This window comes from Nerophis lumbriciformis, linkage group LG01, assembly GCF_033978685.3.
Source record: "Nerophis lumbriciformis linkage group LG01, RoL_Nlum_v2.1, whole genome shotgun sequence".
Taxonomy (NCBI): domain Eukaryota; kingdom Metazoa; phylum Chordata; class Actinopteri; order Syngnathiformes; family Syngnathidae; genus Nerophis; species Nerophis lumbriciformis.
In genome coordinates this window covers 76,247,501-76,272,560 of record NC_084548.2, presented here as the reverse complement: position 1 = coordinate 76,272,560, position 25,060 = coordinate 76,247,501, and the positions used below count along the sequence as shown (strand labels likewise).

General features: G+C 36.9%; 1 protein-coding gene across 2 annotated transcripts in view; it reads right to left on the bottom strand.

Annotated features, from left to right (window-relative positions):
* Window positions 1-3,827: 3,827 nt before the first annotated feature.
* dnmt3bb.1 (DNA (cytosine-5-)-methyltransferase 3 beta, duplicate b.1) overlaps window positions 3,828-25,060 on the bottom strand; it is a 49,038-nt gene continuing 27,805 nt past the window's right edge. For both annotated transcript variants that reach the window (XM_061926020.2, XM_061926019.2), the window contains 14 exons: window positions 21,519-21,660; window positions 21,296-21,418; window positions 21,191-21,235; window positions 18,773-18,852; window positions 18,223-18,335; window positions 17,980-18,163; window positions 7,647-7,731; window positions 7,423-7,568; window positions 4,929-5,019; window positions 4,705-4,853; window positions 4,537-4,622; window positions 4,399-4,468; window positions 4,199-4,317; window positions 3,828-4,122 (listed from right to left, as the gene is read on the bottom strand). In XM_061926020.2, the coding sequence (XP_061782004.1) occupies window positions 3,981-4,122; window positions 4,199-4,317; window positions 4,399-4,468; window positions 4,537-4,622; window positions 4,705-4,853; window positions 4,929-5,019; window positions 7,423-7,568; window positions 7,647-7,731; window positions 17,980-18,163; window positions 18,223-18,335; window positions 18,773-18,852; window positions 21,191-21,235; window positions 21,296-21,418; window positions 21,519-21,660 (1,575 nt within the window). In that variant the 3' untranslated portion in view covers window positions 3,828-3,980. The remainder of the gene's footprint in view (window positions 4,123-4,198; window positions 4,318-4,398; window positions 4,469-4,536; window positions 4,623-4,704; window positions 4,854-4,928; window positions 5,020-7,422; window positions 7,569-7,646; window positions 7,732-17,979; window positions 18,164-18,222; window positions 18,336-18,772; window positions 18,853-21,190; window positions 21,236-21,295; window positions 21,419-21,518; window positions 21,661-25,060) is intronic.

Here is a 25,060-nt window from a genome sequence, read left to right as displayed (position 1 = left end):
AACAAAATGAGACGTTAAGCACCAAGCTATGTGAAAGAATGGCTGAGCTACAAGAGGAGCTAATCTTGTCTTTTTGGCTTTTGTCTCAAAGCAATCATCTTTTAAAAGGGTATGTACCCATTCAATTGGCCCATTTTTTTTAAAATTCGTGAATAGCGTCACCAAGGTAACACGAAATGTTGCTAACTTAAAGTAGCGCCGTAGGCGCGAGTGAAATCTTTCCGACGGTATAACATGTGGGGGTTCGTTGGCCGCTCCTTCTCGTATTAATCGTAAGAGAAACGTGCAGAGCTACAATAATAAAAGTTGAAGTGGTAAACAGAAGCAAATTTAGCTAACAAAATATCATGCAAGCAAGCTATCAGTTAGCTTGTGTCGAAAGTAGACAAGTGTGCATTACAAGGTCACATTTGAACAGCTTCCAGTCAGTAATAACACAAGACAGTCAAACAATTTTGTAGCTCAGCTAAGTTGCCCTTTAATGCGTACAAATCCTAGAAAAAGATATCAAAATACACACAGTGCTTTTACACTTAAAAGTTCCAAGGAATGACCAAAAAGGTAGTAGAAAAACGTTGCGATAAAATTCTACAAATTTAAAAGGAAACATGAAAATAAAACACAACAACAGCTAAACCTACCAGACGCTGTGGATTACAAGTATTGACTAAAAAAGGACGACAACATAGATAGTATCAAAACAAAGTACAAAAAATACAAACTTTTTGCATGAATGAAACATGTAAACAGATTTTGCTCCTTTGGAGAAAGTTGTCACCTTCGCGCTGGCAGATTGAAAAGCAGCAGGGATGACTTGAACGTTGAACAAAGTCAGAAAGAATAGGCTGACTTCAAACACAAAGCAGCTGTATCCAGTGTCACCACACAGTAGCGCTGCACACCTTGCTTGGAGGTAATGTTCCGCAAAAAACAACCTTTCACTCGTCCAAAGATCGGAAAGAACTTGCGAGAATGTTTGAAAAAAAGAAAAAGTTCAAGCAGTTTGACATGAAGCTTAGTCAAAACCAATCAGTGCTTGTTTACACAAATACAAATGGCCTTTTCTTGCAGTGTTTCCCACCATTTGTGTCTTTATCCGCAACACTCCAACAAAATAACTTCTTTTCAGTCACGACTGTAAACTGTTTGCTGCCGTACTTAATCACAAAACACACCTGCAGAAAAGAAGGCAAGTGTGGACTGTTTTTTCTTTGGCTGTAGTTCAAGTATTTGCACGTAATGTAGCTTTTTGACAGATGATCACACACATTGCATTTTTCTATTTTGCTAATAATAACAAAAGCGCACTGAACTCTATGACACTTTTAGCAATAGCACTAGCCTCCAGTTCCTAGTCTTGGAAAAACTCCCCGCTGTCCTTTTATGTTTTTATTACTAATATCCATGACGAGTCACACCAGGTAATCATCATCCACGCCAGGTCGTCATCATCAACTCTACAACGTCTGAGGCCAGTTTGGACTCAAAACGCCAAAAGTAAACTTTGGTCTTTACCAGCAATGATTCACGCTAGGTAGCTCACGATGAAAGAAACAATGGAACAAAACAAGGACAAGGTGGTGTATACTTCCTGGTAATGACAGTATTTTCTAGTCGGTTATTTACTAGTCACAGGTGGGGTCTAGTCGTGTCAACTGTCTGGTGACAGGTGGCAACTATTTTTCTAGGGTTGGGTAGTGTTTACATTTTTGGGTGGTTGATAAAAGTCTATTTGCTGGTGAATTACTGGTAACAATTGGACGCTATCTGTAGGCGTTTATTTACAGCTGATATCACTTATCACAGTCTGTTTACTATGGTCCGTTGGTGTTTATTTACTGGTGTCTATTTTCTGGTCACAGGTAGTATCACTTAACGTGGTCTGTTTTCTATCGTTGGGTGGTGTTTGTTTTCTGGTGGCAGATGGCTTCTATTTGCTGCTGATTAATGGTAACAGTTAGACGCTATCGGTCAGCGTTTATTTACTGATGAAGGGTGGCGTCTATTTCCTGGTAACAGGTAGTGTCACTTATCACGGTCAGGTTTCTAGGTTTTCCAGTGATGGATGGCATCTATTTTCTGGTGATTAACGGTAACAATTAGACGCTATCGGTAGGCATTTGTTTACTGATGAAGGGTGGCGTCTATTTCCTGGCAACAGGTTGTATCATTTATCACGGTCAAGTTTCTAGGTTTGGCTGGTGTTTATTTTCCGGTGATGGTTGGCATCTATTTGCTGGTGATTAATGGTGACAATAAAACACTATCTATCGTAAAGAGTCTATTTACTGGGGATGGTTAGTGTCTATTTTCTGGTCACAGGTAGTATCAGTTAACATGGTCTGTTTTCTATCGTTGGGTGGTGTTTGTTTTCTGGTGGCAGATGGCTTCTATTTGCTGCTGATTAATGGTAACAGTTAGACGCTATCGGTCAGCGTTTATTTACTGATGAAGGGTGGCGTCTATTTCCTGGTAACAGGTAGTGTCACTTATCACGGTCAGGTTTCTAGGTTTTCCAGTGACGGATGGCATCTATTTTCTGGTGATTAACGGTAACAATTAGACGCTATCGGTAGGCATTTATTTACTGATGAAGGGTGGCGTCTATTTCCTGGCAACAGGTTGTATCGTTTATCACGGTCAAGTTTCTAGGTTTGGCTGGTGTTTATTTTCCGGTGATGGTTGGCATCTATTTGCTGGTGATTAATGGTGACAATAAAACACTATCTATCGTAAAGAGTCTATTTACTGGGGATGGGTAGTGTCTATTTTCTGGTCACAGGTAGTATCAGTTAACATGGTCTGTTTTCTATCGTTGGGTGGTGTTTGTTTTCTGGTGGCAGATGGCTTCTATTTGCTGCTGATTAATGGTAACAGTTAGACGCTATCGGTCAGCGTTTATTTACTGATGAAGGGTGGCGTCTATTTCCTGGTAACAGGTAGTGTCACTTATCACGGTCAGGTTTCTAGGTTTTCCAGTGACGGATGGCATCTATTTTCTGGTGATTAATGGTAACAATTAGATGCTATCGGTAGGCATTTGTTTACTGATGAAGGGTGGCGTCTATTTCCTGGCAACAGGTTGTATCGTTTATCACGGTCAAGTTTCTAGGTTTGGCTGGTGTTTGTTTTCCGGTGATGGTTGGCATCTATTTGCTGGTGATTAATGGTGACAATAAAACACTATCGTAAAGAGTCTATTTACTGGTGATGGGTAGCGTCTATTTTCTGGTCACAGGTAGTATCACTTAACATGGTCTGTTTTCTATCGTTGGGTGGTGTTGGTTTTCTGGTGGCAGATGGCTTCTATTTGCTGCTGATTAATGGTAACAGTTAGACGCTATCGGTCAGCGTTTATTTACTGATGAAGGGTGGCGTCTATTTCCTGGTAACAGGTAGTGTCACTTATCACGGTCAGGTTTCTAGGTTTTCCAGTGACGGATGGCATCTATTTTCTGGTGATTAATGGTAACAATTAGACGCTATCGGTAGGCATTTGTTTACTGATGAAGGGTGGCGTCTATTTCCTGTATCATTTATCACGGTCAAGTTTCTAGGTTTGGCTGGTGTTTATTTTCCGGTGATGGTTGGCATCTATTTGCTGGTGATTAATGGTGACAATAAAACACTATCTATCGTAAAGAGTCTATTTACTGGGGATGGGTAGTGTCTATTTTCTGGTCACAGGTAGTATCACTTAACGTGGTCTGTTTCCTATCATTGGGTGGTGTTTATTTTGTGGTGGCAGATGGCTTTTATTTGCTGCTGATTAATGGTAACAATAAGACAATTTCTATCGTAAGGAGTCTATTTACTGGGGATGGGTGGTGCCTCTTCTCACAGACGGCGTCTGTTTTCTAGGGTTGGGTGGTGCTTCAGGTTGTGCCTATTTACTGGTGAAGAGCTGTGATAATTGGCGGCTATCAAGGGGTTTCTTATTTCTGTCAATTGGAGGTGCATGTCTATGTGCCGGGTGGTGTCTATTCGCAGGCAAAGAAGTCTTTGAGAGGGGCAAAAAGATGCCGGATGACAGGAACGCTCCAGGACCGGCCTAGGAGTTTCTGCCGAGCACCTCGACCCATGTTGGACACGTCTGTGTAGTGGACCGGGAAGCCGAAGATCCTGCAAGAGTTCATTTGAATTTGAATGTCAGAAATGGAATTGGCAACACAAGCGGTGGCTTTCTGATGGCATTTACCTCTCCAGCTCCGTGCACCACAAGATGTCCTCCTTGCCGTTCATCAGAACAGGGAAGTGCTGGTCCTTTCCTTGTTTGATGGAGTTTGAGCGCGTGGTGATGGTGCGCACTTTTCCAAACTAAACAACAAAAACACAACGTTCATTGAGACAAAAGTCTCAAAGATTAGAGGATGACTTTGCTGCTGTTGTTGTTTGGACCTTTGCCACTCGCCCGTGTTCCAGACAGTCCTGCAGCACCAGTTTGTCCATCCCGGACGCACACAGAGGTCTGCAACGTACCATTATGAAGCGTATATGAATGTACCACTGATATATCTTTTGAAGCTGGTTGCCCACCTGTTCATGCCTGGTAGGTTCCCCCAAAAGTATCGAGCACGGTGGGCAGCAGAGACCTCGATAGCGTCAATCATCACAGGGTTACACTAAAACCCACACAAGACACTGTCAATCTCTCACCTTGAGGTGAAACCTGGTTCCAATTCAAGAGTCTGCCCACGGTCTTACCTCCAGGAATCGTGAGATGTCCCTCTTGTCGTTGACACCCATGGCGACCACGTTCTCGAACATCCAGAAGAACGGTCGGTTCTCTCCCTCTTTGGGCTTGGCCTCGCTCAGCAGACGGTAGAACTCAAAGAACAACCTCCCTGTCCCTTCTAGAAAAACAGTGCAGAGCAGGTCACGCTGTAGACCGCACTCACACAACACCAGATGAAGAAAGTCCGACATACCAAAGAGACCCTTTCTTGCTGGGTTGACAATAGACAAGTCATTGCACGGACTGCCCCCGATGACGAGGTCAAATGGACCCCACTCAAGAATCTGACGAGGAACATCATGTTAAGATTATTAGATACTATGAATCATTGAAGGAATCACACAGATGCTAACACCTGACAATCAAAATCAGGGAGGATTGGACTTCTTATCATGTTGGAAAACTGCCAGTTGACACAGGACACCTTGGAATTCATCTTTCTCTCATTGAACTACAGCTCCCTGGTGCCGGCAGCACTCAGACTACCACCACCATGCTTGACGGTAGACACAAGTGTACCTGGATTTATGGACCCCTTTTATTGGCAAACTTTTCAGTTGACAAACTTTTGGGCGAACCATGTGCCTGTGTACGAAGGCTTCATTCATTCATTGTGTGTACCTCTGGCATCAATTTTGAGACAAGGCAGCCAGCCTAGTCTCCAGTTGTGATGACAGCAGACTTTTTTCACAGTAGGAGAAGGAAAGGTCCTTATTTCAGTGTCTCTGTCCAGCCCTCCTTCCACCTCCATTCTGTCTGGGGCTCCGTGCCAGACCCACCCCTTCGGAGCCAATTATCTCTCTTTCTCTATGTTGTTCCACTCAGCACGCAGCGATTCCAAGGAGTCTTTTTCGACTACCAAACTTTCAATCGAATCGTCGTACAATCAACCCCCTTTGTGGGAGGAGGCTCAATGAGTACCCGAGTCCCCCCCGTGTACAGTTGGGACGTGGGGCCTGTGGGGATGCGCTACTGCCGGACTAGGATGCCCTGTTCGACACGTAGCACGCCATGCCAAAGGCCTGCCACCCGCCCTGATGAGATCAGCTGGAAATAGGACCCTGCAGACAATGAGTTTGCACGTCCAGGAGGCTTCCCTCACTGCTCCCCTGGCAACAACAATGATCATTCCAGAGGTTCACCTACGGAAACTTTGTTACGATGCTTACTTCCTTTACATCAGGGGTTCCCAGGTGCCCGCCAAGTCATTTTGTTTGGCCCACCAAAGAGTGGCTTTTTCATAATACATGTTCATACCGACCTCTTTCAAGCTCACAATCCTTGATGGTATGTCCGCAAAGCTAACTGGTTGCCATCTGTCCACCGTGACGTTTAACACTACCTTATCCCGTAATTTCAAGACTATAATCTGCCACAAGCTTCACGTGCCGCCAATAAATTTAGCATTGTCACACCAGACAAATGAAATTGACGAACGTATCACGGCGGCTGCGCCAAATAAATTGTTCATAATAAACCAAACGCATTCACACAAACATTTAGCTGGCCGTTTAGCATGTTATGGCCTCACCTTCGTCATAGAGAAGAAACTAGGAAATGGATACAATGCGGCCCCAGAGCTCAAGACGATTTACCCGCCCACTGAATAAGTAAACAGCCATCACCGCTAACGGGCCCTGAAAAGGTTTAACCGCTGTGCGCTGAAGAAGACGACTTTAGCACGCAGGAAGAAGACAAGGAAGAAGACCGATCTAAATGACCTAGGCTACTATAGGCACTGCCTTTTGTTAATTCTGTGAGTAAACCCAAGCGCTTGTGTAAATATTGTATTTTTCAATGTGTACACCAACTGCCAATGTGCGTACAAAATAAAATGTTGTTCTAGTTGCGCTCTATCGCCTGGAAATTAGGGCATATGGCGAAATGGGGCTAAACCCCTCACTTATGGTACGTTTAAAATTGCTGCGTTTGGCCCACGGCCCATTGGCACGGTTTCACTTTGGCCTTGGGAGACGAGATAGTTTGGGCGCTCAAATTTGACCAGATCGTCTTCTTAGCGGCTGCGCCAGAGCCAAAACTGACCCCGGCGAGGTCGATCCGAGGACCTCCCTTTAAACGATCCAATCTCTGCTGTGTTTACTTGTTTATGTTTTGGCCTTCTTGAGGTGGAATAATTGACAAATTGTATCTGTTCATTTGTGGGGATCCCCATTAGCGTTGCTATTGCATGTAGCATGCGTGCTAGTGTAGCGGCTCTGCGTTGTGTTCCTGATTCTCCCAGACTGCCTCCGAACCCACGTCGCCCGATCGAGAGGTAGGTGTGCTAGCCACGAGGCTAAAACGTACAGCTGCCACAGCCAATCTGTCTCTGTTCCACTTACCCCTCCAGACCTCACCCACTCTCATCCGGGTCACGGCACCACCCTAGCGGCTCTGTATTGTTAATAGAGCTTCCCACAAACCCACTTCGCCCGATTTAGAGGTAAGTGTGCTAGCTACTAGGTCAAAAGCCTGAGCTGCTCTTTTGAGGTGGTCGGGAGAGAGAGGCTTACCAACGTCAACCTGGCTGAGCCACCCTGGCTGGCCTGCGTTATACAAAAAAACATCTTATCCAAAGTCGACTGATCATGGCAAAATCTAACAAATCCGATTGGACTTGGAAAACCCCTATCTGAAGACGGGCCTAACACGCAGAACACAATACCACTGTTGGCGTCATAGCCTACGTTTTTCTTGGTGATGTTTCGGACATCGTGGACATAATGGATCTTTCCTTCATGTCGGACAACGCCGACAGAGATGGAGTCCTCGCACACCTCAGACGCCACGTACAGGTCCACCTTGAAGCCCAGATCTCTAAGGACCAGGTAGCCTGTCAGCACAAACACACAAGTCCATTGATGTCCCGCTGACTTCTTTTCTTTGCTTCCTGTCAGGCGCCCGTCCTCACCTGTGGCGATGCCGTCGAACAGGGAGAGGACTCTGACTGGCCGCCTCTGCTCTGCAGGGACTGCTGGGTAAATCTTTGGTGTCTCCTGGAGAGAAAATGGTGTTAATACTACAGAACACTATACCAACAATCTGTGTTGGACCTGAGAGGGTCCATGGTCTTCTGATAAAGGTTCATTGGCTTTATGGAATTTATGGAATTTCATTTTATGCGTTTGGATTTTGTGAACTGAATTTTTTTTACATCAAATTATGCTGACAATATCATTGAAACAAAATGTCTTCGCAAAATGCATGTGTTCTAAAATTCAGTGTAAAAAATTTAGTTTATAAAAATTCAGTGTAAAGAAATTTAGTTAAAAAAATTTGTTTATAAAAATTCAGTGTAAAGAAACTGAGTTAAAAAAATGTGTTTACAAAAATTCAGTGTAAAGAAGTTGAGTTAAAAAAATGTGTTTATAAAAATTCAGTGTAAAGAAGTTGAGTTAAAAAAATTTGTTTATAAAAATTCAGTGTAAAGAAATTGAGATAAAAAATTGGTTTATAAAAATTCAGTGTAAAGAAATTGAGTTTAAAAAATTAGTTTATAAAAATTCAGTGTAAAAAAATGGAGTTTAAAAAAATTCAGTGTAACGAAATTGAGTTTAAAAATGTGTTTATAAAAATTCAGTGTAAAGAAACTGAGTTAAAAAAATGTGTTTACAAAAATTCAGTGTAAAGAAGTTGAGTTAAAAAAATGTGTTTATAAAAATTCAGTGTAAAGAAATTGAGTTAAAAAAATGTGTTTACAAAAATTCAGTGTAAAGAAATTGAGTTAAAAAAATGTGTTTATATAAATTCAGTGTAAAGAAATTGAGTTAAAAAAATGTGTTTATAAAAATTCAGTGTAAAGAAATTTAGTTAAAAAAATGTGTTTCTAAAAATTCAGTGTCAAGAAATTGAGTTAAAAAAATGTGTTTATAAAAATTCAGTGTTAAGAAATTGAGTTAAAAAAATTAGTTAATTAAAATTCAGTGTAAAGAAATTTAGTTAAAAAAATGTGTTTCTAAAAATTCAGTGTCAAGAAATTGAGTTAAAAAAATGTGTTTATAAAAATTCAGTGTTAAGAAATTGAGTTAAAAAATTAGTTTATTAAAAGTCAGTGTAAAGAAATTGAGTTAAAAAAATGTGTTTATAAAAATTCAGTGTAAAAAAATTTAGTTTAAAAAAATTCAGTGCAAATAAATTGAGTTAAAGAAATGTGTTTATAAAAATTCAGTGTAAAGAAATTGAGTTAAAAAATGTGTTTATAAAAATTCAGTGTAAAGAAGTTGAGTTAAAAAAATTTGTTTATAAAAATTCAGTGTAAAGAAATTGAGATAAAAAATTGGTTTATAAAAATTCAGTGTAAAGAAATTGAGTTTAAAAAATTAGTTTATAAAAATTCAGTGTAAAAAAATGGAGTTTAAAAAAATTCAGTGTAACGAAATTGAGTTTAAAAATGTGTTTATAAAAATTCAGTGTAAAGAAACTGAGTTAAAAAAATGTGTTTACAAAAATTCAGTGTAAAGAAGTTGAGTTAAAAAAATGTGTTTATAAAAATTCAGTGTAAAGAAATTGAGTTAAAAAAATGTGTTTACAAAAATTCAGTGTAAAGAAATTGAGTTAAAAAAATGTGTTTATATAAATTCAGTGTAAAGAAATTGAGTTAAAAAAATGTGTTTATAAAAATTCAGTGTAAAGAAATTTAGTTAAAAAAATGTGTTTCTAAAAATTCAGTGTCAAGAAATTGAGTTAAAAAAATGTGTTTATAAAAATTCAGTGTTAAGAAATTGAGTTAAAAAAATTAGTTAATTAAAATTCAGTGTAAAGAAATTTAGTTAAAAAAATGTGTTTCTAAAAATTCAGTGTCAAGAAATTGAGTTAAAAAAATGTGTTTATAAAAATTCAGTGTTAAGAAATTGAGTTAAAAAATTAGTTTATTAAAAGTCAGTGTAAAGAAATTGAGTTAAAAAAATGTGTTTATAAAAATTCAGTGTAAAAAAATTTAGTTTAAAAAAATTCAGTGCAAATAAATTGAGTTAAAGAAATGTGTTTATAAAAATTCAGTGTAAAGAAACTGAGTTAAAAAAAATGTGTTTATAAAAATTCAGTGAAAAGAAATTGAGTTAAAAAAATTCAGTGTAAAGAAATTGAGTTAAAAAAATTAGTTTATAAAAATTCAGTGTAAAGAAATTGAGTTAAAAAAAATGTTTATAAAAATTCAGTGTAAAGAAATTGAGTTAAAAAAATGTGTTTATAAAAATTCAGTGTAAAGAAATTGAGATAAAAAATTAGTTTATAAAAATTCAGTGTAAAGAAATTGATTTAAAAAAATTAGTTTATAAAAAGTCAGTGTAAAAAAATTGAGTCAAAAAATGTGTTTATAAAAATTCAGTGTAAAGAAATTGAGTTAAAAAAATGTGTTTATAAAAATTCAGTGTAAAGAAATTGGGTTAAAAAATGTGTTTATAAAAATTCAGTGTAAAGAAATTGAGTTAAAAAAAATGTGTTTAGAAAAATTCAGTGTAAATAAATTGAGTTAAACAAATGTGTTTATAAAAATTCAGTGTAAATAAATTGAGTTAAAGAAATGTGTTTATAAAAATTCAGTGTAAAGAAATTGAGTTAAAAAAATGTGTTTATAAAAATAAGGTGTAAAGAAATTGAGTTAAAAAAAATGTGTTTTAAAAATTCAGTGCTAAAAAATCCTGTGTCTAAAAATGTGCTGCTTCAAAAAGCAAGACTCACTTCCGGTAAATTAAGACTGAAGCAATGGATCCTGTCTGAGAAGCAGCCAATGAGGAGTCAAGTTTGAAGTCACATGACAGGGGTGTTTGCAGAACAGCAGAAAAAAGGCAGCTACCTGGGCATGATGGATACAACATCATCAACATTTCAATGGATGTTTTCTAACCATAGAAATGATTCCAATCTGCACTTTTGAGTGACAGGCGAAGCTCTGCTTCATGCAGACGTGGCACAAACAGAGTAGGCGGGGCACAAACAGAGTAGGCGGGGCTTGTTAACAGAGTGGCGAGTGTCAGACAGAGGCAGATTTCTACAGTGATGATATATCCAATATGTGGATGTTTTTGTACCCTTTGTGTTTATTTTTCACCCTGTTTGTTGCATCTTTGTTGCTCGTGCTCGATTATAAAAGGTGTCGATCAAGGAGGTGGTCTGCGACGTTCATATATTTTTAATATTCATATTTTATTGTTCATAGTTAATATTGTAAATCCCTCATTCTGTATTTTTAGGTACATTCTTACTGTCATATAATTCAGTAAAAAATTAAAAATCATTCCGTTTTTTGAGATGGTCTGTTTAGTTTTTTACTAAAGAAGAATGTACATGACAATACAGAAAAAGGGATTTACAATATTAACTATGAACAATAAAATATGAATATTAAAAATATATGATTGTTGCAGACCACCTCCTTGATTGACATCTTTTATAACCCAGCAAGAGCAACAAACACGGTGAAAAATAAAAGCAAAAGAATAAAAAACATGTACTTATTGGATACAACATCACTGTTCTGCAGAACATTTGCCAGGTCTCAGGCTCGTTGTTGCCCCGCCCACTCTGCATGAAGCAGCGCTCCCGATATGGTCACCATAGTAACCCGTATGTCACTCAAAAGTGCAGATTCTAACCATTGGAATCATTTCTGTGAATGTTGATGATGTTGCATCATGCCCAGGTAGCCCAGGTAACTTCCTTTTTATGCACTTTTGCAGGACCCGTGTCACGTGACTTCAAACTTGACACCTCATTGGCTGCTTCTGAGACATGATTGATTGATTGATCGATCTTAATTTCCTGGAAGTGAGTTTTACTTTTTAAAAGCAGCAAATTTTCCGACACCGACATTTTTTTACAATGAATTTTTATACATTGAATCTTTTACACTGAATCTTTTACACTTAATTATTTACACTGACATGTTTTACATGGATTTTCTTTACACTGGTCTTTTTTACACTGAATTTTTATATGCTGAAATTTTTACACTGGATTTTTATACAATGAATTTTTTTTTACTCTGAGTTTTTTTACACTGAAATTTTTTACATGGAATTATTTTTACACTGATATATTTTACACTGAATTATTATAGACTGAAATGTTTTACACTGAATTTTTTTACATGGATTTTTTTTTACACTGATATTTTTTACACAAAAATGTTTACGCTGAATTTTTTTACACTGAATCTTTTACACATAATTCTTTTATACACTGAAATTTTATATACTGAAATTTTTGACGGATATTTTACGCAGACAATTTTTTTACATGGATTTTTTTTACACTGAACTTTTATACACTGAAATTCTTACATCGAACTTTTATACACTGAATTTTTTACACTGTATTTTTATACATCTATTCATCCATTCATTTTCTACCGCTTGTCCCTTTCACTGAATTTTTATACACTGAATTGTTTTACATGTAATTTTTTTTTAACACTGAGTTTTTTTACACTGAAATTTTTTACATGGAATTATTTTTACACTGATATATTTTACACTGAATTATTATACACTGAAATGTTTTACACTGAATTTTTTTACATGGATATTTTTTTACACTATTTTTTACACAAAAATTTTTACGCTGAATTTTTTTACACTGAATCTTTTACACATAACTATTTTTACACTGAACTTTTATACACTGAAATTTTATATACTGAAATTTTTGACGGATATTTTACGCAGAACATTTTTTACATGGATTTCTTTTACACTGAACTTTTATACACTGAAATTCATACATCGAACTTTTATACACTGAATTTTTTACACTGTATTTTTATACATCTATTCATCCATCCATTTTCTACAGCTTGTCCCTTTCAACGAATTTTTATACACTGAATTTTTTTACATGTAATTTTTTTTTAACACTGAGTTTTTTTACACTGAAATTTTTTACATGGAATTATTTTTACACTGATATATTTTACACTGAATTATTATAGACTGAAATGTTTTACACTGAATTTTTTTACATGGATTTTTTTTACACTATTTTTTACACAAAAATTTTTACGCTGAATTTTTTTACACTGAATCTTTTACACATAATTATTTTTACACTGAACTTTTATACACTGAAATTTTATATACTGAAATTTTTGACGGATATTTTACGCAGAACATTTTTTACATGGATTTTTTTTACACCGAACTTTTATACACTGAATTTTTTACACTGTATTTTTATACATCTATTCATCCATCCATTTTCTACAGCTTGTCCCTTTCACCGAATTTTTATACACTGAATTTTTTTACATGGATTTGTTTTTACACTGATATTTTTTACACAAAAATGTTTACGCTGAATTTTTTTACACTGAATCTTTTACACATAATTATTTTTACACTGAACTTTTATACACTGAAATTTTATATACTGACATTTTTGACGGATATTTTACGCAGAACATTTTTTACATGGATTTCTTTTACACTGAACTTTTATACACTGAAATTCATACATCGAACTTTTATACACTGAATTTTTTACACTGTATTTTTATACATCTATTCATCCATCCATTTTCTACAGCTTGTCCCTTTCACCGAATTTTTATACACTGAATTTTTTTACATGTAATTTTTTTTTAACACTGAGTTTTTTTACACTGAAATTTTTTACATGGAATTATTTTTACACTGATATATTTTACACTGAATTATTATACACTGAAATGTTTTACACTGAATTTTTTTACATGGATATTTTTTTACACTATTTTTTACACAAAAATTTTTACGCTGAATTTTTTTACACTGAATCTTTTACACATAACTATTTTTACACTGAACTTTTATACACTGAAATTTTATATACTGAAATTTTTGACGGATATTTTACGCAGAACATTTTTTACATGGATTTCTTTTACACTGAACTTTTATACACTGAAATTCATACATCGAACTTTTATACACTGAATTTTTTACACTGTATTTTTATACATCTATTCATCCATCCATTTTCTACAGCTTGTCCCTTTCAACGAATTTTTATACACTGAATTTTTTTACATGTAATTTTTTTTTAACACTGAGTTTTTTTACACTGAAATTTTTTACATGGAATTATTTTTACACTGATATATTTTACACTGAATTATTATAGACTGAAATGTTTTACACTGAATTTTTTTACATGGATTTTTTTTACACTATTTTTTACACAAAAATTTTTACGCTGAATTTTTTTACACTGAATCTTTTACACATAATTATTTTTACACTGAACTTTTATACACTGAAATTTTATATACTGAAATTTTTGACGGATATTTTACGCAGAACATTTTTTACATGGATTTTTTTTACACCGAACTTTTATACACTGAATTTTTTACACTGTATTTTTATACATCTATTCATCCATCCATTTTCTACAGCTTGTCCCTTTCACCGAATTTTTATACACTGAATTTTTTTACATGGATTTGTTTTTACACTGATATTTTTTACACAAAAATGTTTACGCTGAATTTTTTTACACTGAATCTTTTACACATAATTATTTTTACACTGAACTTTTATACACTGAAATTTTATATACTGACATTTTTGACGGATATTTTACGCAGAACATTTTTTACATGGATTTCTTTTACACTGAACTTTTATACACTGAAATTCATACATCGAACTTTTATACACTGAATTTTTTACACTGTATTTTTATACATCTATTCATCCATCCATTTTCTACAGCTTGTCCCTTTCACCGAATTTTTATACACTGAATTTTTTTACATGTAATTTTTTTTTAACACTGAGTTTTTTTACACTGACATTTTTTACATGGAATTATTTTTACACTGATATATTTTACACTGAATTATTATACACTGAAATGTTTTACACTGAATTTTTTTACATGGATTTTTTTTTACACTGATATTTTTTACACAAAAATGTTTACGCTGAATTTTTTTACACTGAATCTTTTACCGTATTTTCCGCACTATAAGGCGCACCTAAAAACCACAAATTTTCTCAAAAGCTAACAGTGCGCCTTATAACCCGGTGCGCTTTATTACGATTAATTTTCATAAAGTTTCGATCTCGCAACTTCGGTAAACAGCCGCCATCTTTTTTCCCGGTAGAACAGGAAGCGCTTCTTCTTCTACGCAAGCAACCGCCAAGGAAAGCACCCGCCCCCATAGAACAGGAAGCGCTTCACCCGCCCCCATAGAACAGGAAGCGCTTCACCCGCCCCCGGAAGAAGAAGAAAAAACGCGCGGATATCACCGTACGTTTCATTTCCTGTTTACATCTGTAAAGACCACAAAATGGCTCCTACTAAACGATCCGGTTCATAAAAAGACGCAATCTCTCCATCCGCACACGGATTACTACCGTATTTCACAGCAACTGAACCGCACTGTGGAACGGGAGCACGTACGGTGAATATTCGCACCACAGGGAATGAGAAGTCATCCTTCACTGTGGTTCTAGCTTGCCATGCTAACTTCCACTCATGGTGATATTCAAAAGGAAGACCTTGCCAAAAGAGACCTTTCCAGCCGGCGTCATCATAAAAGCTAACTCGAAGGGATGGATGGATGAAGAAAAGATGAGCGAGTGGTTAAGGGAAGTTTACGCGAAGAGGCCGGGTGGCTTTTTTCACACAGCTCCGAAGGCGAACACACCTTCACTAAGACGGGCAGACAGCCTCGGACGACATACGCCAACATTTGCCAGTGGATCGTAAATGCTTGGGCAGATATTTCGGTCACAACTGTGGTCCGAGCTTTCCGGAAGGCAGGATTCACAGAACAACAGCGACACTGACTCCCGATGACTTCTACGAGACGGAACCGGCCATTTTGGATCCCACGCTTGCGCAACTTTTCAATTCGGACACCGAAGACGAAGAATTCGAAGGATTTACGAATGAAGAATAACTTCAGAAGGTGAGCGCTATGTTTATTTTGTGTGTTGTGACATTAACGTTCGAGCAACATTATGTTGCTATTTATTGCTCTACACCATTTTGAATTTTACTATGTTTGTGATTGCACATTTGCGTACATTTTGGGACAGAGTTGTTAGAACGCTGGTTTTCAATATATTATTAAAGTTTGACTGAACTATCTGACTGTTTTTTTGACATTCACTTTAGCGCAGCGTTTTTTTGACATTCACTTTAGCGCAGCGTAGGCGCGGCTTATAGTCCGGGGCGGCTTATTGGTGGACAAAATTATGAAATATGTAATTCATAGAAGGTGCGGCTAATAATCCGGTGCGCCTTATAGTGCGGAAAATACGGTACACATAATTATTTTTACACTGAACTTTTATACACTGAAATTTTATATACTGAAATTTTTGACGGATATTTTACGCAGAACATTTTTTACATGGATTTTTTTTACACCGAACTTTTATACACTGAATTTTTTACACTGTATTTTTATACATCTATTCATCCATCCATTTTCTACAGCTTGTCCCTTTCACCGAATTTTTATACACTGAATTTTTTTACATGGATTTTTTTTTACACTGATATTTTTTACACAAAAATTTTTACGCTGAATTTTTTTACACTGAATCTTTTACACATAATTATTTTTACACTGAACTTTTATACACTGAAATTTTATATACTGAAATTTTTGACGGATATTTTACGCAGAACATTTTTTACATGGATTTTTTTTACACTGAACTTTTATACACTGAAATTCTTACATCGAACTTTTATACACTGAATTTTTTACACTGTATTTTTATACATCTATTCATCCATCCATTTTCTACCGCTTGTCCCTTTCACTGAATTTTTATACACTGAATTTTTTTACATGTAATTATTTTTTAACACTGAGTTTTTTTACACTGAAATTTTTTACATGGAATTATTTTTACACTGATATATTTTACACTGAATTATTATAGACTGAAATGTTTTACACTGAATTTTTTTACATGGATTTTTTTTACACTGATATTTTTTACACAAAAATGTTTACGCTGAATTTTTTTACACTGAATCTTTTACACATAATTATTTTTACACTGAACTTTTATACACTGAAATTTTTGACGGATATTTTACGCAGACAATTTTTTTACATGGATTTTTTTTACACTGAACTTTTATACACTGAAATTCTTACATTGAACTTTTATACACTGAATTTTTTACACTGTATTTTTATACATCTATTCATCCATCCATTTTCTACCGCTTGTCCCTTTCACTGAATTTTTATACACTGAATTGTTTTACATGTAATTTTTTTTTAACACTGAGTTTTTTTACACTGAAATTTTTTACATGGAATTATTTTTACACTGATATATTTTACACTGAATTATTATACACTGAAATGTTTTACACTGAATTTTTTTACATGGATTTTTTTTACACTGATATTTTTTACACAAAAATGTTTACGCTGAATTTTTTTACACTGAATCTTTTACACATAATTATTTTTACACTGAACTTTTATACACTGAAATTTTATATACTGAAATTTTTGACGGATATTTTACGCAGAACATTTTTTACATGGATTTTTTTTACACCGAACTTTTATACACTGAATTTTTTACACTGTATTTTTATACATCTATTCATCCATCCATTTTCTACAGCTTGTCCCTTTCACCGAATTTTTATACACTGAATTTTTTTTACATGGATTTTTTTTTACACTGATATTTTTTACACAAAAATTTTTACGCTGAATTTTTTTACACTGAATCTTTTACACATAATTATTTTTACACTGAACTTTTATACACTGAAATTTTATATACTGAAATTTTTGACGGATATTTTACGCAGAACATTTTTTACATGGATTTTTTTTACACTGAACTTTTATACACTGAAATTCTTACATCGAACTTTTATACACTGAATTTTTTACACTGTATTTTTATACATCTATTCATCCATCCATTTTCTACAGCTTGTCCCTTTCACCGAATTTTTATACACTGAATTTTTTTACATGTAATTTTTTTTTAACACTGAATTTTTATACACTGAAATTCTTAGACTGAACTTTTATACACTGATATTTTTTACACTGTATTTTTATACATCTATCAATCTAGCCATTTTCTACCGCTTGTCCCTTTCACCGAATTTTTATACACTGAATTATTTTGCACTGATTTTTTTACACTGAATTTTAAAACCTATGCATTTTGCTTACAATTTTTTTTCAGCATAATTTGATGTAAAAAAAAATCCAGTTCCATAAATAGCTGAATGAAGACACAATAGAAGACGCAGAGACTCACAAACTCTTGGCCTTTGTCGTTCCCAAAGAACTCCTGCAGTTTGACGCTCCAGTCGTGCCGCCGTCTGAGGACGCCGTACTGCAGCGGCGGCTGGCACATGTAGCATCGCCACGGGTCCAGGAAGCGGGCGTTGTTGGAGGCTCCCGGGTCCACCAGAAGATCCAGACAGTCCACGCAGAAACACCTGGAGAGGAGCCAGTATGCGTCACACAAAGCCTGGGTCCAGGTGGGCGTGTGTCGCACCTGCAGCAGTTGGCGTTGCCGCACAGCAGAACCTCTCGCCCGCCGCAGCAGACGGTGCAGTAGGACTGGTAGCCGTCGTCATCGTACATGTAGGATGTCTCCAGGTACACGTCCTGCAGGACAGGCATGGATCCCAGGTCAGTGACAACACAATCCCTCAGCGGGTCATGGGTGGTCTTTCAGCAGGACAAAGAAGGGAGTGGCTCGAAAGGAAAAGCATTAAGGTGTTTTTTTTACAAAAGACAAAACAAAAGTAGCACCAAGCCGACATATGGCGCAGCATGGACTCTTCAGGTCCAGACTCAGCTGGAGGAGGAACTGCACCCTTTTGGGGACAAGAAGGTGCAGATTGTGGACTGGGAGGACGGATGGTTAGCAAAAGGGGAGTGAGGGTCTTTGGACTCGGCAGCATAAAACTTCATTATTGACCACAGTGCACTTCTGGTAGGAATGAACTAGCAGAAATATTTAATGCAGGGCCAATCAGAATTCTACCTGGAGGCCCCGCCCCCTTTTGGCATTCATGGGGTCTCTTAAGGAGCTCAGTTACCTTGCAGGTTTGACACAGGCCTCCTTCAAAGAGTGGATGGAAGGTCGCTGCCCTCATCTTGCCACAGGAGAGGCAGAACTCTGACGCGCGCACACACACACACACACACACACACACACACACACACACACACACACTAGTGAGCACATAGATAAACAAACTACAAAGCCCAAAAGCAGTGAAGTTGTCAGGTTGTGTAAATGGTAAATAAAAAGAGAATACAACAAATCCTTTTCAACTTATATTCAATTGAATAGACTGCAAAGACAAGATATTTCATGTTCACACTGACAAACTTTCTTCTTTTTTTGCAAATAATCATGAAGTCAGAATACATTTTTACCAGTGTGTTACATGGCCTTTCCTTTAAACAACAGTCTGTAAAGGATTGGGAACTGAGGAGACATTCTTGCTTGATGTACAGCTTAAGTTGTTCAACAGTCTCCCTTCTCATATTTTAGCCTTCACACATTTTCAATGGGAGACAGGTCTGGACTGCTGAAATAAGCAGGGGCGTCCATGGCAACGTTGCTTGGATGGCAACATATGTTGCTCCAAAAGCTGTATGTACCTTTCAGCATTAATGGTGCCTTCACAGATGTGTAAGTTACCCATGTCTTGGCCACTAATACACCCCCATACCATCACACATGCTGCCTTTTACACTTTCACCCTAGAACAGTCCCCATGCTTCTTTTCCTCTTTGGTCCGGAGGACACCACGTCCACAGTTTGAAATGTGGACTCGTCAGACCGCAGAACACTTTTTCCACTTTGCATCAGTCCATCTTAGATGAGCTCGGGCCCAGGGAAGCGTTTCTGGGTGTTGTTGATAAATGGCATAGTAGAGTTTTAACTTGCACATACAGATGTAGCGACCAACTGTAGTTACTGACAGTGGGTTTCTGAAGTGTTCCTGAGCCCATGTGGTGATATCCTTTACACACTGATGTGGCTTTTTGATGCAGTAGCGCCCGAGGGATCCCAGGTGCGTAATATCATGGCTTACGTGCAGTGATTTCTCCACATTCTCTCAACCTTTTGATGATATTACGGAGCGTAGATGGTGAAATCCCTACATTCCTTGTTGAGAAATGTTGTTCTTAAACAATTTGCTCAGGCATTTGTTGACAAAGTGGTGAACAATCATGGCAACCACCTGTTCCCAATTAGCCTGTTCACCTGTGGGATGTTCCAAATACCGTATTTTCCGCACTATTAGCCGCACCTAAAAACCACAAATTTACTCAAAAGCTGACAGTGCGGCTTATAACCCGGTGCGCTTTATATATGGATTAATATTAAGATTCATTTTCATAAAGTTTCGATCTCGCAACTTCGGTAAACAGCCGCCATCTTTTTTCCCGGTAGAACAGGAAGCGCTTCTTCTTCTACGCAAGCAACCGCCAAGGTAAGCACCCGCCCCCATAGAACAGGAAGCGCTTCTTCTTCTACTGTAAGCAACCACCCGCCCGCGTAGAAGAAGAAAAAGCGCGCGGATATTACCGTTTCATTTCCTTTGTGTGTTTACATCTGTAAAGACCACAAAATGGCTCCTACTAAGCGACAGGGATCCGGTTCATGAAAAGACGCAATCTCTCCATCCGCACACGGATTACTATTTCACAGCAACTGATATTCCTGTGAACCGCACTGTGGATACAACGGGAGCACGTACGGTGAATATTCGCACCACAGGGAATGAGAAGTCATCCTTCACTGTGGTTCTAGCTTGCCATGCTAATGGCCAGAAACTTCCACCCATGGTGATATTCAAAAGGAAGACCTTGCCAAAAGAGACCTTTCCAGCCGGCGTCATCATAAAAGCTAACTCGAAGGGATGGATGAAGAAAAGATGAGCGAGTGGTTAAGGTAAGTTTAAGTTTACGCGAAGAGGCCGGGTGGCTTTTTTCACGCAGCTCTGTCCATGTTGATATACGACTCCATGCGCGCCCACATCACGCTGGTTTTTAATATATTATTAAAGTTTGACTGACCTATCAGACTGTTTTTTTGACATTCCTTTAGCGCAGTTAGATGCGGCTTACAACACGGGGCGGCTTATAGGTGGACAAAGTTTTGAAATATGCCGTTCATTGAAGGCGCGGCTTTTAACCCAGGGCGCCTTATGGTGCGGAAAATACGGTAAGTGTTTGATCAGCATTCCACAACGTTATCAGTCTTTTTTGCCACTTGTGCCAGCTTTTTTTTTAAAAACATGTTGCAGGCATCAAATTCCAAATGAGCTAATATTTGCACAAAAATAGGAAAGTTTCTTAGTGTGAACATGAAATATCTTGTCTTTGCAGTCTATTCAATTGAATATAAGTTGTTGTATTCTCTTTTTATTGACCATTTACACAACCTGACAACTTCACTGCTTTTGGGCTTTGTAATATCTCCAAATGCTACTTTTTACCTTCAATACTTCTTTTGTTTCTCAGCACTTCATTGACCATTTGTTCTAGAAGAAACACACACCCACGTTTAGGAGTGGTTGTGCTACTTGACCTTTAACCTCTACCTCTGCTGTAGGATTCCTCCGGGGCGTCCTTGGTCTTGCACACACTGATCCTGGGACGCTTGGCGCTGGGGGGGTAGTCTGGCAGGGACACGTCAAGGACTTGCAGGGCTAAGGGGCTGCTGTCTGCACACACACACACACACACACACACACACACACACACAGACACACACACTGAGTAGCTGCCAGACAAACCAGGTGTCGGTGGCCTGCAGCGCCGCACCTGCACTGTGCGTGGGTTTGAGTCCCTCCTGGCCTTTAGGCAGGAAGCCGCCGTGTGCCCAGTCCAGCATGGGTTGGACCTGGTCGTCAGGATTGTCCGACTCGCAGGGAGGGAAGGTTTTCTCTGCCCTGATGCTGGCCATCTGGGAGAGTTCAAAGAATCCACTAAGTCAACAGGAACATTTGAGAGTGAAGGATGTTGAAATGTGGACTTCCTATTCTTACACACTTTGACCCTGGAACAGACTAGTTGACAAAATAATAATATTCTGTAAGTAGTCGATACTGATCTGATTTTCACGATTCTCCTTATGTATTCGATACCACAACAACCATTTATAAAATGGACTTGTGTGTGTCGGCAAAGCATACAGCACAGTTTAGCTTGTTGTTGTTGTTGTTTTTTTGGCTTGTTAATAATGAGATAGTTCATGTAGTATGGCCTTTATATTGTGTACAAAGCCTTTATTAAAGCCATTATTCATATTTACATTGTTTCTTATGGAAACATTTGCTTCACTATACAAACTTTTCCATGTACAAACCCAGTTCAAGCACCAATCCTCAGAGTTTACAAACATTCACTAAAATATGGACTTTTGTCCAGGCTGGAAGCCATTATTCATATTTACGTTGTTTCTTATGGAAACATTTGCTTCACTATACAAACTTTTCCATTTACAAACCCAGTGTATAAGTTGGTAATATCCTCAGAGTGTACACACATTCACTAAAATATGGACTTTTGTCCAGGCCAGAAGCCATTATTCATTTTTACGTTGTTTCTTATGGAAACATTTGCTTCACTATACAAACTTTTCCATGTACAAACCCAGTGTATAAGTTGGTAATATCCTCAGAGTGTACAAACATTCACTAAAATATGGACTTTTGTTCAGGCTGGAAGCCATTATTCATATTTACGTTGTTTCTTATGGAGAAAATTGCTTCACTATACAAACTTTTCCATGTACAAACCCAGTGTATAAGTTGGTAATATCCTCAGAGTGTACACACATTCACTAAAATATGGACTTTTGTCCAGGCCGGAAGCCATTATTCATATTTACGTTGTTTCTTATGGAAACATTTGCTTCACTATACAAACTTTTCCATTTACAAACCCAGTGTATAAGTTGGTAATATCCTCAGAGTGTACAAACATTCACTAAAATATGGACTTTTGTCCAGGCTGGAAGCCATTATTCATATTTACGTTGTTTCTTATGGAGAAAATTGCTTCACTATACAAACTTTTCCATTTACAAACCCAGTGTATAAGTTGGTAATATCCTCAGAGTGTACAAACATTCACTAAAATATGGACTTTTGTCCAGGCTGGAAGCCATTATTCATATTTACGTTGTTTCTTATGGAGAAAATTGCTTCACTATACAAACTTTTCCATTTACAAACCCAGTGTATAAGTTGGTAATATCCTCAGAGTGTACACACATTCACTAAAATATGGACTTTTGTCCAGGCCAGAAGCCATTATTCATATTTACGTTGTTTCTTATGGAAACATTTGCTTCACTATACAAACTTTTCCATTTACAAACCCAGTTCAAGCACCAATCCTCAGAGTTTACAAACATTCACTAAAATATGGACTTTTGTCCAGGCTGGAAGCCATTATTCATATTTACGTTGTTTCTTATGGAGAAAATTGCTTCACTATACAAACTTTTCCATTTACAAACCCAGTGTATAAGTTGGTAATATCCTCAGAGTGTACACACATTCACTAAAATATGGACTTTTGTCCAGGCCAGAAGCCATTATTCATATTTACGTTGTTTCTTATGGAAACATTTGCTTCACTATACAAACTTTTCCATTTACAAACCCAGTGTATAAGTTGGTAATATCCTCAGAGTGTACAAACATTCACTAAAATATGGACTTTTGTCCAGGCCAGAAGCCATTATTCATATTTACGTTGTTTCTTATGGAAACATTTGCTTCACTATACAAACTTTTCCATTTACAAACCCAGTGTATAAGTTGGTAATATCCTCAGAGTGTACAAACATTCACTAAAATATGGACTTTTGTCCAGGCCGGAAGCCATTATTCATATTTACGTTGTTTCTTATGGAGAAAATTGCTTCACTATACAAACTTTTCCATGTACAAACCCAGTGTATAAGTTGGTAATATCCTCAGAGTGTACACACATTCACTAAAATATGGACTTTTGTCCAGGCCGGAAGCCATTATTCATATTTACGTTGTTTCTTATGGAGAAAATTGCTTCACTATACAAACTTTTCCATTTACAAACCCAGTGTATAAGTTGGTAATATCCTCAGAGTGTACAAACATTCACTAAAATATGGACTTTTGTCCAGGCCGGAAGCCATTATTCATATTTACGTTGTTTCTTATGGAAACATTTGCTTCACTATACAAACTTTTCCATGTACAAACCCAGTGTATAAGTTGGTAATATCCTCAGAGTGTACAAACATTCACTAAAATATGGACTTTTGTCCAGGCTGGAAGCCATTATTCATATTTACGTTGTTTCTTATGGAGAAAATTGCTTCACTATACAAACTTTTCCATTTACAAACCCAGTGTATAAGTTGGTAATATCCTCAGAGTGTACAAACATTCACTAAAATATGGACTTTTGTCCAGGCTGGAAGCCATTATTCATATTTACGTTGTTTCTTATGGAGAAAATTGCTTCACTATACAAACTTTTCCATTTACAAACCCAGTGTATAAGTTGGTAATATCCTCAGAGTGTACAAACATTCACTAAAATATGGACTTTTGTCCAGGCTGGAAGCCATTATTCATATTTACGTTGTTTCTTATGGAGAAAATTGCTTCACTATACAAACTTTTCCATTTACAAACCCAGTGTATAAGTTGGTAATATCCTCAGAGTGTACACACATTCACTAAAATATGGACTTTTGTCCAGGCCAGAAGCCATTATTCATATTTACGTTGTTTCTTATGGAAACATTTGCTTCACTATACAAACTTTTCCATTTACAAACCCAGTTCAAGCACCAATCCTCAGAGTTTACAAACATTCACTAAAATATGGACTTTTGTCCAGGCTGGAAGCCATTATTCATATTTACGTTGTTTCTTATGGAGAAAATTGCTTCACTATACAAACTTTTCCATTTACAAACCCAGTGTATAAGTTGGTAATATCCTCAGAGTGTACACACATTCACTAAAATATGGACTTTTGTCCAGGCCAGAAGCCATTATTCATATTTACGTTGTTTCTTATGGAAACATTTGCTTCACTATACAAACTTTTCCATTTACAAACCCAGTGTATAAGTTGGTAATATCCTCAGAGTGTACAAACATTCACTAAAATATGGACTTTTGTCCAGGCCAGAAGCCATTATTCATATTTACGTTGTTTCTTATGGAAACATTTGCTTCACTATACAAACTTTTCCATTTACAAACCCAGTGTATAAGTTGGTAATATCCTCAGAGTGTACAAACATTCACTAAAATATGGACTTTTGTCCAGGCCGGAAGCCATTATTCATATTTACG